The following is an 18,894-nucleotide window of genomic DNA, read 5'->3' on the forward strand; positions in this document are numbered from 1 at the left end:
TTTATGAGCAGGGCAATGGAAGCTTTTGCATTCCCTAATAAAATTATAGGGCTGACAAGGAGGATATATGAGGGATCAGAGGTGAAAATTAAAGTGGGTGGGTTCCTCTCTGATAAATATTGGTTGAGCAGAGGAACCAGGCAGGGGTGTCTTCTTTCCCCTTTGTTATTTACATTATATTTAGAACCACTGGCAAAGAAAACAGGGGACTCAGAAAATCAAGGATATAATTAGTATGGTAGTCAAGAAAAGCTGGCTCTATTTGCAGGTGATTTTATTTTATACATAAAACCAGAAAAGGACATTACAGTGTTGTATAACATTTTAAGACAGTTTCAAATCTTTTTGGGATACAAAATTAATGGAACTAAAACAAAGGCAATAGAGGTAAATTATGTACCCACACATGAATTAGTTCAGCAATATCCGTATTTATAAGAACATGATAAATTGAAGTATTTAGGAGTGCGGATTAAAATGATTCTGGACTAGCAGCTACAGATATTTGGGAAGAGACTGAATAAAAGTGAATAAATAACTGAGAAATTGGAAGCTCTGTTATATGGATACAGACAGTAAGATACAAACAGTTGAAATGTTTTTAGTCCTTTTAGTCTTATAAACAGGTCAGGCATATTTTTATCAACCACAGAAGTTGTGGATAGCAATTAAAACAGGGCTGAAGGATTTTATCTGGGAGGGTAAGGCAGCAAAGAGTCAAGTGGGATAAGCCGATTCTTCCAATAGAACAAGGCGGACCGGAATTGCTGTTTTGAAGGGGTATTTCATAGCTACACAGCTAAGGCTCCTATACATAGCACAATCAGAAACTTCAAAGTGGAAAGGGATGATGATGAAACAAGGGGAAGCTCAAGAAACAAGGAGACACTAGTCCCTTTAGTCTTATACACAGGTCAGGCATACTTTTATCAACTGGAGAAGTTGTGGATACCAAATAAAAAAAAGAGTTGAAGGATTTTATCTGGAAGGGAAGACAGCAAGGGTCAAGTGGATAATCTGATTCTACCAATAGAACAAGGTGGACTAGGATTATCCAATTTGAGGGGGAATTTTAGAGCAACACAGTTAGGGCTCTTATACATAGCACAAGCAGAAAACTCATTCAAAGTGGAAACAAATGATGCTGACACAGGGAGGAAGAGACTGGAATTTTGGATGCAGTCTCTTAAGGAGAACAACCAAAATCATACAGAGCATTAATTTCATAAAATAGCAGGGAGTATTCTAAGAACCAAACCAGCATGAGAATGGAGAAGAGAGATTTTGCCGATAGGGTTGACTGTGGTCTAGGATACTGATAATAGTAAGAAGGGGCTGGAGTTTATTGGAGAAAACTGCAAAGGAACCAAGGTATTGGGAGTAAATAACTAGAAAGAGAAAAGTAATAGAATGGGAAGAGGCCAAAAATGTATCTGGACTGCAGGTTAGAGATTGCCTTCCCTATCAAGGACTAATATCAGAATGTAGGCAACTCCTAAATGAAAGACCAGCACTGACAGAGTTTTTAACAGAATCTAGAACAGAAGCTGCCCTTAAAATTAGTAAAGCATATAACATATTGCATGATAATTATAAGAATCAATCAGAGGAGCTTAGAAAGGATTGGGAAGAGAGACTGGATAAACAATTCAGAAAGAGACGATGGGGGGGGGGGGATATATGTATATCTCCCAAATATGCAACAAAGTCTAAAAGATTTAGGATCTTTGCCTGGAAGTGTTTACATAGGTATTTTTATACACCAAGTAGACTCCAAAGAATTTTTCCTCGGGTGGATAGCAAATGTTGGAGGCATGACGGGCAAGAAAGAGGTAGCTGGGAACATACTTTTTGGGAGTGTAATGAGTTGGTGCTCTTTTGGGATTCCCTGCAGACCACTGTGTCACAGACTCTGGATGAGCAGATTGGACTGACTGGGGAGATGATTTTTTGAGTTATGATACAGAATTAGAATTGCCTAGACATAGTAAAGCCTTGCTGAGTCTAATTATGGTGGCTGCCAAAAAAGCAGTTACTAGAAAATGGAAATCAAAGTCTAGACCAACTTTATTAGAAGTAGTGAATATAGTAACAGAGATAAAACAACTGGAATTGGGATATTTAGAAAAGGGAAAGAGCAAACTACATAGGAAAAAATCGGAATTGTGGAAGCAATACATGCAGAGCAGGAATGACATTTAAGAGGCAGGATTTGAACGAGCTATATAATGCTAAACTGATGACTGGATGGTTTATAAGTGATGTATAATGTTAACAACTCTAGTTGTTTCAATGGTGTCTGGGATGAAAACTAACTAAAATGATGGTATTTTGTATGTTTTTCATTTATATAAATGTAAGATTGTCTTTGTCACATGTGTAAATTTAATAAAGATGTTTGGGGAAAAAAAGACACAAGGAGAGAGTGGGATTCTGAATGCAGCATAACTTTCAGAAAGCAGGTGGTCTCCTGCATCATGCTCTAATGAGGGGAAACTGCTTATAACAGATTCTGTTCTTGAAGACTCTGGTACAATTACAGACAGGGATTTCACCTTTGACCAATGTGGTAAGAAAGGCTTACAGTGTGACCCATGTGCTACTGAAGAGGATTACAAGGAGCTACACTGCAGGTCATCATTGCACTGTACACCACATACACTTAGATAATCACAGAGTACAATTCTTCTTTCTGAATCTCTTGGCCAAAAGCTTGCTTCATCTATAAAGCATTCAAAAGTTCTTCACAAGACAACAAATGACCTTGTTACCCTGGAGCCTTTTAAAAATCTGCCCTTTTCATGGCATCCAACCACCTCCTGGGGGGGGGGGTCTATTCCATCTTTGGATCATGAAAGATGCTGTCTTCTTTAAAACCCTCTGTCAGAAGTATATCAATGTGAGAGACCCACTATGCAAGCAAATGTAATCAGCCTTAAAATCCTTAAAATATCCATCAACATTAGTGGCAATATTTATTATTCAGTGGATCCCTCACCTTTGGAACAAACTCACCCTGTTCTTAAAACTATGACTGTTTGTTTACGCCACAGAATTGTAACTGAAAACTATGACTGAAATCACAAAGATTCTACAAATGGTTTAATAAAGACATATCAGTACTCTGCATCTTAATCATAGGCCACTCAAATCATGTTACTGATTAACCACTCTTGGGCATGAAATGTTCCACACTGGTTGATCAAACATCTGAATAGCATATGCAACAGCAAACTTACCTTGAACTCCACCACAATCAAGTGCAGTGAAGCAGAGTGTGGTAGGATGGTAGCACCATCCACTAGGTGGTTTGAGAGTGCTGTCCTGGCATACCAGAAGTAGAGGTTGTGCCATGGTAGAAGACTGGTACTGAAAAATGGTTCACCAATCAGTACGGACACCTGCAATAGAAAAATGTTAAAATATATTTAAACTATATTTAATACACCCAGTTCTTACCCAAAATAATCTCATCTGATACCTGCAATGTCAATGTCGACTTCAGTTTAAAATACATTCAACATACCCATTTTTGCCTAAAATTAGCCCACCTGAGATCCCATATTTTGTTCAAAAGAAAGGACCGATCCTCATGCAGTTTTAAAGGTTGGAACTTCAAAGCAAGGAAAAAGTACAGCTGTGCAAGTAAACTTACTATAACAATAGATGTTTGAATAGATCATTGTTACTGTAGCTAATATAGGACGTCCAACCAATATACTAAAGCCCTGGGGTGCCTTCCTCATGCACCACAGCACTAAAAAGAAAGGACCGATCCTCATGCAGTTTTAAAGGTTGGAACTTCAAAGCAAGGAAAAAGTACAGCTGTGCAAGTAAACTTACTATAACAATAGATGTCTGAATAGATCATTGTTACTGTAGCTAATATAGGACGTCCAACCAATATACTAAAGCCCTGGGGTGCCTTCCTCATGCACCACAGCACTAACGTATGCTGGTGCCAAATTTCAGAACTTTGTCTCAAATATGGAAGCTGCAGCCAAAAGATATGTCAAAATGTGTCCAACTTATGTCAGGCCAGAAAAAAGGGAACCAAGGTAACCTGGATTCCAAACAGGCCAGGAATAAATTGCAAAGAAAAAATACAGGAAGATGAAGAGAGGGCATTAGTATTGCTGCCTCCACAATAGCTCTACAGTCCACCCCTTTCCGAGAGGCCTTAGAAGTAGCCACAGCTAATGTGCCTTGACATTTGCGGGTGAGGGGAGGTTCCCCATGGTGAGCATAGCAGAACTGAAAAGTCTGAGGTAACCATCTAGATATAGTTTACTTGGAACCAAATGCCTTGTTTATATGACTATCTGACATTTTTAGTCTTGCCTCGGTAATATCCGAGTTGTCTGTGGACATCCAGGATATGCAGAATTCTTTCTCATTTGTCTTTAGGCTGGAAAAAAGAAGACTGGAAGATGAATATACTGATCCAAAGTAAACTCAAACAACTTTAAGCATAAATAAAGCATTAGTTCTAAGAGTCACCCTACATTTATGAAAAAACAAAAAAGAACTGACAGGACATGAAGGCTTTACATACTCATTCAGCTGAAGCCAGAGTAATAAGTAAACCTGTTTTCCAAGTAAGGAAATTTTTGGGTAGAGTTAGCTGCAAGTTCAAATGGAGATGAGGTTAACTTCTCCAATTTAAAATTAAGGTCCTTGGTTGAAGTCACCTATTTTCTAGATTATCTAATATGTAAAAGTTTTACAGGAACTGCTAGACTTTGAATAAAAAAAGAAAGGGGAGATTTGATAGCAGACAAGCAGAAATGGCTGAAAGATGTACCTTGATAAAAGTGTAAGACTGGCATATTTGAGCAATACCTAGAGATATTGAAATAAAACCAGAGTTCTGCCTGGGTTTGGTCCTGGTCTCTGCTATAGCACCAACTAGAAAATCTCTTCCATTTGGTTAAATATGGATTTCTAGTTCCACGTTTTGTAGCCTCCTTTAATATCTGTTGAATGTCCTCTTAAAAGAGCTGCCTGAATGGAATCGACAGCCTATCATCAAAACATTCAGGTTTAGGTTCAGAATGCTGGGGTGGATGAGAGATTCCTTGTCCTGTGCAGGCTCAATCTATGAGGAAGGCATTGGTAATTATCCCTGTCCAGGTGCATGAGGAGGGAGAACCAGTGTTGTCCATGCAAAAAAGGAATTACCAACAGTAGCTTGGGAGAATCCTTCTTGATTTTTATTAAGACTGTGGTAATCACAAGAAAGGGGGAAGCATTTAGGAACATTCCCATCCATGGGAAAGAATGGCATCTACTTTCCAGGCCTATTTGTAAGGAGTAATGGAAAAAAAGTTTGGTAACTGTCTGTCATGAATGGAGGCAAACAGATTTACTTGAGGAGTTCCCAGCAGTTGGATAATATCCTGGAAGTCATCTGGGTGTAACATTCATTTGTGAAGGTCTGTCCTGGATCTGCTTATGGGGTCTACAATAATGTTCTGCTCTGACAGGATGTAGGTTGCCTGCACAGAAGGAGAGAGACAGACACACACACACACACACACACACACACACACACACACACACACACACACACACACACACACACACACACTACCAATTTGCCACCTCCAAGGCAATCACAGCTAATATGCACTGGTGTTAAAACCTGGTTCTTCCCTGTTTAGTGATCCTGGAGACCACAGCTGATAAAAGGCGTTTACTGCCTTTATCAAGGGCATAATTTCTTTGAAGATGATTTGTTTTTCCTGAAATGTGGATCCAAACTCCCCTGAAATTTGATCTCTTTGGAAAATGCTCCTCAGGCAAAGTCCAGGATTTCTGTTGTGACCGACTTGGAATGGGGTGTAGAGGAGATCTAGGTTTAAATGGATCTGATTGGCCCACCACAGGAGTTCCTTTTTCAGGAATTTCAGAACTGGAACAGGAAAAGGACAGAGGATGCTGATTTTGAGCCCACACAAATTTGAGGAACCACTAAATCATCCTTATGTGAAGTCTGGCTAAAGGGACCGTGTGAACAGTTGATGAAATATAGCCTAGAATTCAAAGGAAATGGACTGCTGAGCCAAGTATTAAAACTGTACACGGTAAAAGGAAAGATTCCTTAGAGAGAAGTGTGCCATCATAAGAGAAGTGTCCAGGAAACATCCCAGCAATATTAAGCTGTGAGATGGGACTGGGGAAGATTTCAACAGGTTCATTTTGAAATCTAGTTTTTGAAAAAGGTTTAGGGCAAAAGGGAGGGAAGCCCAACTGTCTTGAACAGTATCTAATAAGAGGAGGCAATCATCCTGGTATGGGTAAATACGGATTCCTTGAAGTCTGCAGAATGCAACAAATCCTATTTAGAATGTTGACAGCGAAACCCAAAAAGTTAAAAGCCGATAATCGAAAATGCAGACTATTTCTAGATGAAGAGATTGGCACTCAAAACACTAAAACACTATACAGGCGACTCACTGCTAAACTTCCTTGTTATCTAAGTGAGAATAATGTGAGCAGAGCAATGGAGGAAGCATGCAAATTACCCTTCATTCTAGGGCTCGTTGGCAATGTCTATTAAACAACCATATCACAAAATAGCAAAGCAGTACTTCTAACTGATGGTTATGTACATAAATTTGAAAAAATGTACTGGGCATGTAGGTGTAAGATAGTGGACAAGTGTAAGGGTAGGGCCATAACATGGTCTAGCCCTGTATGCAAGGAATTACAGAAATCCACCAGTCATCAGCATGCTACTGATCCAAAAGAGATGGAAAGGTATGTAACCTACAATGACCTCAGTAACAGGGCTAAGCTGTGCAGAGCTACTCCACGTCTCTTAGTAGACAATGTCATTACAGGCACATCCCTAGAAAGTGTAGTCTCTGTGCCATGTAGAAGAGCCCATTTACAGAGAAAATTAAAGAAATTCACAACACAGACTACTACTACCACACATCTCCCACCTATGTTCCGTCACTTTTGGAACATTTTCATACTTAACAAGCTGTTCATGTCACATAATCAAAATTCGCTGGAGGCATGGCATTGTAGTTATTGTTTACTTGGAAGGTGGATATTGGACTTGCCATTGGTGTTATCTATGTCGGTAAAAGAACAGAACAGGATCAAGGAACTGTATCTTCATCTCAATTCAGCCTGTCCCCCCCTCAACGAAGAAGAAATTACAGTCAAGGCATGATCAGTTTGAACATGTACTGGCTCAGAAAGATAAGTACTCTCCACAAAACTTTCATCAAGCTATTGCCATGCTGCTGTGGATGTAAATCTGTCCTGCTACGTGGTGCACACTAGCCTGTTATTGTCTATTTACTTTTCATTGTTTGTGACCTTCCTATGGACCAGTTCTGAGAGTCAGCATACTCCTGTTTGTAATTGTTGCTAGGATGCTCAAGTATTCTATGGTGATGATCTTTATTTTGCTCTTGTCTTTTCATCTAATGTGGCATACAGTATTCACACCATGAGATTTTGGGACTTATTACATAGCATGCTGTCACACAGTAACACAATCTGTTTTTTTTTTTTTTGTCTTGTTTTCTAAAGATGCCTCCGAGTACAGTAGCAGTTGTGTTCTGGGCACATGGTCAGACTGCAGCTTTGCATTTCTGCATGCTGTGTTCAATGTTTAGATATTTTGTGCACCAATCTTTTCGTCTTGTGATATTCTGCATGTTTGAGTATTGGCTTTCAACATTTCAAGTTTCGCTTTTGTGGTAAGTTGACATTCTAAACGGGATCCAAATGCAACTACTGGGGCTAGGGATTTTGTAAAGACTCTTGGAGTAGGAGAAAGTCCAAATGATAAGGGTTGAAATTGAAAACTTAACTCCGACACAAAAGAAATATCACCTGAAATCTTTGTTAACTGAAATATGGTGACATGCACCCTTGAGCACTACACTTGGGAGGAAAGAGGAGGAAAAAAGAACTGTAGAGTTAACATCTTGAACCACTGAATGACTTGAAAGGTTTTCAGAACTGAAAGATCCAGAACTGGTCTCCATGTGCCTTCTTAGATGCAAGAAAAATCATGGAGTAAAGCCCTTTCCCTGCTGAGAAGGAGGAACAGGTTCTAAAACACCTTGTGATGGCATATCTAGAATGTGAGGAATAGGAAGCAGCTCTTTTTTTTTTTTTTTTTTTTAAAGAAAAGGGAATTCTGATCTCAGAAGAATGGAACCCACTAGCATTTGTAAAATTCTCGAATATTTTGTAGCACCCAAGAACAATCACGTTGTTGTTGTTCTTCTTCTTCTTCTTTCGGCTTTTCCTGGTTAGGGGTCGACACAGCGGGACTCCGGGTCTGCTAATGATTGGCAATAGATTTTTACGGTGCCGAGGTGCCAGCTCGACGCTCAACCTTCAATGAAGGCACGCCCTACACATGTCTTTCAAACACCACTCGACCGTGGGGAGGACATGCAGACTCCACACAGAAGGCACTCCAGCAGAGAATCGAACGGGAGAACCTCTTGCTGTGAGGCAACAACGCTACCGCTGCACCACTGCGGCTACTACCAAGAACAAACAGTATAAAAGGGGCTTCAGTGCAGGGAGAGAGACTAACTGCCTGCTATTCTGTGGGGGCTGGCTGGGATAGGGAAGGGTGGAAGAGAAAGGAATGCTTCAGTAGTCATGCACTCTCTGTATTGTGAAGACCTCGGGGACTATTCCCCTTCCTCTTCTTGGGGTTCTCTCTACCCATTTTTTTTTATTGTTTGCTTGGCTTTTAAACTTGTTTTGAAAGGTTTCCTGAAGAAAGATCTAAGGATTGAGAGAGAGATTTCATTACATTCAGGGACTGATGGCAAGAAAAAAAAAGCTGTTTTGTTCCTTGCATCAGCTTTCCCCTTCTTCTTAATGCTTAAGGACCTTGACCAGTGAATACCAGATCCAATGACACATTCAAAATTTAGGACTTGACATCCCCTGGGAAAACGCTCTTAGATAAGCCAAGCATGCCTTAGGATTGCAGATCCTACGGTAGCTGCTTGAGATACAGCACTCACACCATCACAGGAGTGCTTGACTGAATGTTTTGTGGCATATGAAGTGGAAGAAACCACGTATGACATGGATGTTTTTGAGTTAGAATCAGATTAGAAATAATTTGTTGCACATCTGAAAAACCCAGAAATGAGGTACTTAGCCATATTGGTCTCTGGCAGTTGCTTGCCATGAAGGTAAGAGCTGAAAAAGCTTGTACCTTCTTCCTTTATCTGTCAAATTCCCTGTTGTCCTTTTCATTGGGGACAGGAATGGAACAGGCCACCGGCTTGGAGGTACCATCCTTGTCCATGGAAACCACAGGAGGGTTACTTAGTAGATTCCTGAATAATTATTCATGAAACTCACGCATTTTATATAGGCTATTAGACTTCTTTGGTGTAGGTGGAGATTTGAAGCAATACACCCCCCCCAAAGTCCCAAGCACTGGAAGTATTGACATAGATTTGGGGGAATCCAAATTTAGGTCATAATACCTTGCCTGTCTCTCTGAAATCTCCCTCTACCCTCCCATTTAAACAACTCTTTCATTTTTGAAATACTGTCAGAGAATGAAATCTTTTCAACAGGAGAATCCGTACAAATAATCTCTGACTCTGACACACAAGGTACAGAAGACAGTTGTAAGGCATAATCTAGCCAGTCTTCCTCTGACTCAAAAAGCATCACCTTTATGGTGGAAGAGGGAAACCATTTCCTCTATGAATGAGAGGAAACGGGAAGTAGAGATTTATGAAAGGGACATTAGGTGTCTGCTGAATAACTAACACGAAAATTTATAGGAACCTCACAGCTGCTCAAAGTACCATCCTTAAACAACTTTGTTTTAATGGCACTATTTGTATTATGAAACCTGATTAAGGTGGTGGGATTGTTTATATGGATTGTGATGTATATGTTAACAGCAAGAGCCTGATGCTTAACAGTGAATATTGTTACAGACAAGTGCCTATGAATGAAATGAAAGTGGTGTAAAGTAAAAACAGATTTGTGGCTGAATGACTTAAGATAAATAAAGTTATTTTGTTTTCTACATACCAGTTCTTACTTGTCAGAAATCTAATAAAACTACATATATTTAGGATCCCGAAAACCATAAGAACCTATATAAGAGGAGCAAAACCAAGACAGTAGCAGTGTTGATGGCTAGAACATTTAAAAGATATTGCAGACATTTTCTTGAACATCCTTCTGGACTCAAGGTACCTCCTGGACTTATTAGATACTACAAAGGCGGACTCTGGAAATCTGTTGTCACAGCTGATGCAGTTATCTCCATGATATAGGGATCAGTTAACTTTGAGATGTACTTTATGAATCACAGTTTTTGCAGGCAGAGGATTTTGGCTTAATCTGTAACTGTATGGAAAAAGTCCCTAAAAATAATGTCTTTTTCTTCAAGGGTAAATTATTTAAACAGGCAAAATGAGTAGCTTGGAGGCCGCACCAACCCTGATTATTGCCACCTTGTCCTTTACAAATGCGAAAATGTAGTTTTATCATCAGAAATGGCCAGATTCATTAAAATATATGTCATATTTTTGGATGACATTTTTATTTTCTGGTCTGGTGCTGTGGATGAACTAATTGTTTTTATGAATTATTTAAACACATCAACATTAATGTTCACACATACTTATTCGTATAATTTTATTACATTTTTGGATGTGGAACTTAACAGTCAGAATGAGAGAGGAAGATTTACCAGTGTGTACAGAAAAAAACTCTTTTAGCAATTCCTACCTAAATTTCACTTGTAATAACCCACTTTGGATGAAACAGAATAAAGTGTAAGGGCAGTTTGTAAGGATTTCTAGGATGATATTAAAGGATGAAGTGTTTATTAATTAGTATAATTTTTTGAAAAGCATGTTTGTAGATGGGAGTATCCCACCAGTTTGGTGGATGACATTATTACAAAGGTGGCTACTTGGAGACCTACTGATTTTGTACCTATCCTTCTGTGTGGCGAGAATGCAACAAAGGATGAGGGCACAGGGTCACAACACTCTAAGGCACTCTGCCTAGGATTTTCTACCGATGTGAAGGCAACAGAAAATATTATTAGACAGCACTGGCCTATTATAACACTGAGAGGTGACATAGGTAACAGGCTTGGCTTAGGACCCCAGTTTATTCTTAAATCTGGCTGTAATCTGAAATAGCATTTTTGCATCAAAGACACCCATGGTTTAAAAAAAAAAAAAAAGAAAACGTAATGTACTTGGCATGTGTAAGCTTGGGCCATATAAGCAATGTAGTTTATTAATACAAGACTTTTGGTGGCTGTAGGAGATAAACCTACAATACTATCTTGCAAAGGTTGGCACAATTGCACCACCAAGGGAGTGGTATATCATATTCTGCATTGTATATCGTTAAGAGAGAGGTCTCAAAAGTAAGGATTCATCAGCATACTTATTCTATTAAAAAGCAAGATAAAAACAATGCTTTAGTTAGACGTGTGGAGATATGTCCCAATTTTGATATGTTTGTCTTTTTATACACTAGAAAAGATTAAATGTAATCCCAGAGGTGGAGACTGAACTAATTTGTTACTAAGGAGGAAGTTGTTTCAGCCAAGACTTTGATTTCTGACCAACCCCCAAGTATTAATGACACCGCCTCTATAGCCTGTATGTTGAAATACAGGATATTAGATGTTTGTAAAGCTTTTGGGTGCCTTCCAAATACACCATATATCTGTTTGGTGCACAATGGCATGTAGGTATAAATAGGATGTACTCACACCAACTTCTCTCTATAGCCTATATTGAAATATAAACAAATGAATATTAAGTAGTTGTATTTGCATAACATGTCATGTGACTGTTTACTATATAAGGAAGTATGTCTTGCTGCATTTTTCATTCTGAAAAAGTCTGTATTCTGAATAGACAAATGCTCTCAATCTTGTTAATTAAAGATTACCATTTGGACAGAATTTGCCTAGATTTTATTAGTCTGTGAAATGACAATTTTGGGGGATTTTGAACAACATGCTGATTATAAGTCCTTCAAACTGGATGGAGCTGAAGAAAGAGAAAGAGATTTGCTTTTTTTTTTTTGAGATTTTCTGGATGTTTCAAGTCTTATAATCTTAGATGCATCACACTCCCAGATCTCTATGAGACAGCCTAGACGGTCTTCTCTTACCAAGACTGGGGGTATACCAGCCATCCCTTCGATCAAGACAAGGTGGTGTTCTCCCTTCTCTGATGATGCCTGTCATCATTGGACATGCTTGATTCCTGATTCACAGAGCATCATTAGAGGGATCATGAATCCCAGACTGATGGTCTGAAGGCTCTGAGATTACCACATCTGGTACGGTCAGTTCCAGATCGGGAAAAAAGGCAGACAGAAGAATCCCTTCAGAACCCTCTTTAGTCATTTTAATTTTCTTCTTTGAAGGGCAATGTCAGATGAAAATGAGTCATTAGCAATGGACATCCAAGACAAGACTTTGTATCATCAGCTCTCCAGAAAGAGTGTGACGCTTTTGTGCCTACTGCAAATTGTTTCTGAGTAAATGATAAACAAATGCCACACATGAACAGATGTTGTGATTTTGCCAATACAGAAAATGCAGGCTGTGTGGGAGTGCTTTTATGAGATGTGTTTACCACACATGCATTTCCCCTTTTTGATAGATATAATAAAAATACAGTACACTTTCTTGAGAAAAAATAAAATATGCTCAAAGTGGTACTTATCTGCCCACAAAGTAGGGAAGCAAGCTGGTTGCTGACACTGAAGACACAGTGTTGATGAGATGTCTGACTGAATTCTTCAACAGTAATAAAGTTCCGAAAGTTGGTGCACATACACTTGGCATGCCCTTGTGCATGAGAAAGTCATGTGGTGCATTTGGAAGGCACCCAAAAGCTGTATTATACAGGACAGATGTCCAATATCCTTGGCAGGATACGTCCCATATATCTTTATACTATTGTAACAGTGAACTAATGATGATCATTATCAATACAGCTGAAGATTATTTACAGAAGGAACCTGCTGCAGTCTAGTAAAAAGGAAATCATATTACTAATCAATTGACCAATGAAAGATTTTTTTTCAAACAAGGTTGAAAGGCAGGGTGTATTAACTATGGAGGACTACAAGCTGAAATAATGTTAATGCTGATCAATGACAGGGGCAAACTACTATATGTTTCAGAAGTAAAAAGGCAAAAACATGACAAGAAAAACAGGACAGAGTTTCTGCTTCTATTACAGTGACACCCGCCAAATCACAAATTGTTGACATGGCAAAAGATGCAAAAATATTCACATAAATGCCCTTTGATGATTCCTCATCAAGTAGTAAAATATGTTTATTCTTAAAATGAAAGGTAATTATGTACAGTGAAGACCAAATCACCTGGGGTTACGCAGATACAAGTCTTCTATGTAAACAGCAACATGGCTTTTATCAAGGCCTCAGCAGGCAACTGCATTATTCATGCTCACCAGCAACACTAAGACTGTGGATGATGGAGAATCAAAAGGTACGATTTTGATTTATCTCAGAGGCCTTAGTGTTTGTGGCTTAGAAATTGCAGCAGGAATTCAGTAGCAGTTTATGAATTACCTAATACTTGTACATTTCAAGTGCCAATTGGCTATTCAACATCCTATCCTCTCTACCTAGAGCAACTGGGATCCATTATGGTTCAATTTTCTGGCCCCTGCTTTTTAAAGTATCTACTGAAATAAGGACTTCTGCTTCCCAACATTTATGTCCTTTTGTATGCAGATAACCTAGCTGCCAGGTATGCTGATCACAGTCATTCAATAACCAGCACTGCTTTAGCCTACCACATGCTAAACTCATGACTGTTTTGTCAACTTGGACAGACAAATTATAAGGGAAGACCTTTTTTTTCTTGATATCTGCAAAAAGCTCAGTTAAACATCTCCGAAAAGCAAAAAATAAGATACTTGGTTGTGTGGTGGACCCCATCCTGAAACTCGCAAACTGTCATCAAATCAATCACTATACAGACACTTTATTAAATGCATGCTACAGTAAACCCTTCACGAGAAAATGAGTGTTTAGCTCCCTCTGTGTTACCACAGTCAGCATAATAACATATGCAGAGGTTCTTAAATTACATTAAATAGCGTGGGCAGATTTATGTGTAGTTCTGCTAATAGCCAGCATCATTATGCCACAAGAGTCAAGACCAGCTGTCTGCCCATTTCTTAAATAAGCATTCTTCTTAAATCCACCTGTGTTTCTCCTATACCTCTAAAAATGCCCATCTTTAGTAAGGCATTAACACTGAAGACCTATACTAGAACCTTTTTCTCATCTTTATCATTCCTACTGCTGTTTGTTGGCATTCCACACAAGTCTCCAAAGTATTGTATTAAAACATTTTCCATCTTTTGATCCAGCTTACAAAATTTTCCATCACTTACAGTTACATAACTTCTGTTGAAAAATGTATCTCTTCCTTAAAAGAGCCCCCTTGTTCAAATAAATAAGGTACAGGTAGAAATAAAGGGATATTGTGCCATAGTTGCTACACCATGTTAGCAGTAATATCATTCATGTAATTCTGTATTAAAGTATAAAACCTACTAATAATTTCATACTGCTGGATGACACCTGGCTTGTTAGTTCTGAGATGTCGATCATTTTCTCTCTCAGGTAATGCATCTGTCTTAATCGTTCTGCTAAACAGTATAAATCAGAGCACTGAGTTATGAATCTGGAATATTTAATAATCTAGAAGATACAGTGTTGTAACTAGTTTACTAATTTTGTTTGTCTCCTGTCTTTCCTGGTTTTGTAAGATGTTCCAGGCACAAGTTATTCCCATTCTTCAGTCAACCCACTCAACAAATAAAGTCCTGATCTAGACTACAAAAAAAGGTACTATAACAGTTATAAAGAGCTTCACGTGCCAAAATATTGAAAACTGCCAAAAAAGGTTGCTTGTACTAAATTAAATGGAGGCATGTAACTAAAGTGGTTTGCAACACTTTTGCCACAAAACCTGTCCACAGCATTAGGGGTATGATGGTCACTTATAAAAACAGTCAAATGTTAAAATCAAGTATGGCAATATTCTTTTTTAACTAGGCCAGATACGCCCAAATTCCTCCTATCAAGCTTCCTTGATGGGAAATTTTTATAGTCACAATTGCAAGAGAGGGATCAGCTGTCTTGATGAACTTTTGTATTCCATAAAACCACAAAAGAACAGCATCACCAGTAAAAAAAATAATCCAAGGTGGAACAGACCAACGAACCAGCCAGATGTATTAAAAACACTTCTTTATTCCAACAAACGACCCAGCCAATAACGGCCCACAGAACAAGATAAAATACATGCTGAGCGCACTTTCCCTTTGCCAAATACAAAGCTTCCTCAGAACAATAGTTATTCAAGCATAAAATGCTTATTTACATTGTTAACTCATCAATTCATTGGATAACTGAATCCTTGTGTTCAACAATTACGATGTTAAAGTTGCACTACACAAAATCTCATAATCCAACTATGTTGCATCTAAAATAAGAAATTGTTATATTAAAAACACTGACCTTATGTTAACAATCAACATAAATAAATGAATGTGTAAAGTATATTATAAAAACTGGTAAACTCGCCTTCCTACTATAACTATATCAAAATGTGCTAAAAATCCACACAAAAAAAATATATATGTATTATCTAATTTATAATATTATGTGATATTAATAATATATTGTAAAGTTATCCACTCACTGATTGGATTGTAATAAATTCTAAAAAAATTCTAAAAAAATGATCTATTACAACTGAAGAGAATTGTTATTATAAAATGCCTCCTATACCCACTATTCAAAACCCTTTATTAATGGACATAGAAAATACATATAGAAAATAAATAACTACATCTGTATAACAAAACATACACCATGTTTTATGTATTATGTACTTTACAATTTAGCCTGTCTTAATTTCAGTACACTACCTATACTAATATAATCATTGAGACCCGGGGGTCTAGTGGCATCAGTTCTGAGCTGCCAAAATAATTCACAAAACTCCACTCTGGATTCCCAATTACCCCCACGTGGATCCGTAATTACTTGTTCTACAACAGCAAATTTTATATTCATACTACTGCAAACTCTGGAATGTTTATAAAAAGCATTCGACTCTTTTTCTTTACTAATGTACATATATTCGTAAATTCTTTTCCTTAAAGTACGTGTAGATTCCCCTATATAAAAACTATTACAGCTTACGCATATACCTATGTACACAATTCCTTTTGTGCCACAACTGTAGTACCTTGATGCTGTAAGCTTAATACATCTAGAGGGAATATGAATCTCACGCTGTTGTAAAATATATTCACACTGCCGGCACGTCTCACATTTGTAGGTGCCCTTTTTAGAATTATTATTACTAGCCATTTGCATCTCCTTCCTGTCAAATATGTCTTTTAGGTTCATACCTCTTCTCCTAATGAAGGATGGTTTGGTAGGGATATAATTTCCCATGTCATTATTCACTTTCAATAAGGGCCAATATTTCTTAATAATATCTTCAGAAAATGTGTGTATAAATGCTTCTTGAAAATTGTTAGCCCTCTCACCCTCTAGGGGCCTAACCATTTCCTTTAGCCCTAAAAGGGGAAAAAACTTACTGTCTCTGTTATCCATTACCTCCTTCACTAGACTTTGGATCAAGGAATTGGGGTTCCCCCTTTCCAAAAAAAGAGAACAAATATATTGGACTTCCCCTACAAATACAGTCTCATCACTAGTCATTCGAGAGGCCCTTATTAACTGCCCCTTGATGATTCCTTTTTTCTGATAAAAGGGGTGACCACTTTCAAAGTGCAGATACATATTTGAAAAAGTAGGTTTCCTGTATAACTTGGAATGGAAACAGTGATTGGAAGAATCCTTATATAGAGTTACGTCTAGGTAATTAATGCTCACATCATCAAAAGTATAAGTAAAATTCAAGAAATCTGTACAATTATTTAAATAATTAAAAAATTCCATAAACAAATCTTTTGACCCTCTCCATAATATACAGATATCGTCCAAGAACCGGGTGTAAAAAGAAATATATTTGTACTGATCAGTATTGAAAATGAACTTTCGTTCCCAAAAATATAAAACACGTTCCCAAAAATATAAAACACAGTTGGCATAAATTGGGGCACATGCTGCCCCCATAGCAACTCCTTCTTTGCTGAAAATGATCACCACTGAAATACACAAAGTTGTTTTTTAAGACAGTATCTGTGAAATCCACAACTAAATTAATTGTATTTCCATCTAAACCAGAGTCAGACCATAAAATTTCACGAAACCATTCCAAACCCGTAGTGTGTGGAATACTAGGAAATAACTCAACTACATCTATGGTAACAAAGCATACTCCTGCTTCATATTTATCCTTAATAATACTTCTCAAAAAATCCCAAGAATCTTTGGTAATATGCGGTACAGAGTTCATAAACTGCTTCAATTGAAAATCAACAAATACAGCTAGAGGTTCAGTGATGCTCCCAGACCCTGCTACAATAGGTCTAAATTTAAGTGCCTCTATCCCTTTATGCACCTTTGGTATTCCAAATATAATAGGGAGGCTTGGATTCTCCACATGCAAAACATTATATAGTTTTTCATTTATACTTCCTTGAAGTAAATGATCAGTTAAATAATACTTTATCTTTGAGTGAGCAATATTAATTTAATTCCATTGATACTACCATATAATGATCTGTATTTTGTAAAATGTTATGTATATATGAATCATACATGTCACTATACATCAATACCACGCCGCCCCCTTTGTCAGGTTTCATCACTCTTACTTTTTCATCTCTTAATTTTTCCACTAATGTTTTTTCCTTTTCTGACCAGTTCTCAAAAGGGGGATTTTCATAATATTTAATTTGCCTCACCTCTCTCTCGACCATTTCTTCAAATACTTTTAAGGAAGGGTTAATAGGTGGATTGAACACACTTCTCCTGTGTAAATCATTTTGAATAAAGTGTTCACCTTTAAAATAAATTTGTAAATTTAATTGTCTTATAAACAACTTAAAATCAATTAAAGTATTAACCATAGACCCTGTCCTGATAGGTACAAAATGAAAACCTTTTGTAAATAAATTAAAATAAGTATCATCCACCATCAAATCTGTAAAATTATATATTGTAAAATTGTCTTTTCTACAAATAATTGTATTATTATATAAACCAACAAAGTAGCACTGAGTAAAGAGCCTTCCACCGATATACAAAATCCAATAGTCCAAGAACATGCTGCAGTATTAAAGTTTTTTTATTTATTTTCAATTGGTCGTGTTGAGCCTCTTCTGTTCTTGGATAATTGTATTATTAGTCTCTGAAGCAGATCCAAGACCAACATTTTAAGTGGGGTGGGGGTAGGTTGAAAAATCATTCCAATCTAATATATCCATGACCTCCCCTGAAATCTGCCCCCTCCCCCTGTATGCCTGAGGGTTCTGATGAGTATTTTCTCTGCTTCTCCGCTATTCTATTGCTCCTCCTCAAAGTTTCCTGTTCTAAAGGGAGCTCGTTATGTTCATTTAGATCAAACCCATCCATCTGACCTGCTTTACTCATATTATCCACCGCATTATTCTTGGAATCCCTGAAATTATTAAATACAGGATACGCCCTTCCATTTTTGTAGTCGTTTAAATCCCTATCTAGTTTTTTCATTTTCCTAAAAAATCACTTTATCACAATAATTATAAATTTCATTAAATAAACGGTCATATTTTCCATTATCAAAATTGTCTTTACTAAAATCAAATTTTTTTTTTGTGCAAATCATTCATTTCAGTTAACAAAACTTTATTCTGGAATTCATAGTCCTTAACCATG

The 18,894-nt window shown here is 37.5% G+C and overlaps 1 protein-coding gene across 4 annotated transcripts in view; it reads right to left on the bottom strand.

Annotated features, from left to right (window-relative positions):
- PRMT7 (protein arginine methyltransferase 7) overlaps window positions 1-18,894 on the bottom strand; it is an 843,610-nt gene that overhangs the window by 226,470 nt on the left and 598,246 nt on the right. For all 4 annotated transcript variants that reach the window (XM_044081516.1, XM_044081514.1, XM_044081513.1 and 1 more), the window contains one exon: window positions 3,240-3,401. In XM_044081516.1, coding sequence (XP_043937451.1) covers window positions 3,240-3,401 — 162 coding nt within the window. The remainder of the gene's footprint in view (window positions 1-3,239; window positions 3,402-18,894) is intronic.

This window comes from Protopterus annectens, chromosome 8.part0, assembly GCF_019279795.1.
Source record: "Protopterus annectens isolate FY-2018-M chromosome 8.part0, PAN1.0, whole genome shotgun sequence".
Taxonomy (NCBI): domain Eukaryota; kingdom Metazoa; phylum Chordata; order Ceratodontiformes; family Protopteridae; genus Protopterus; species Protopterus annectens.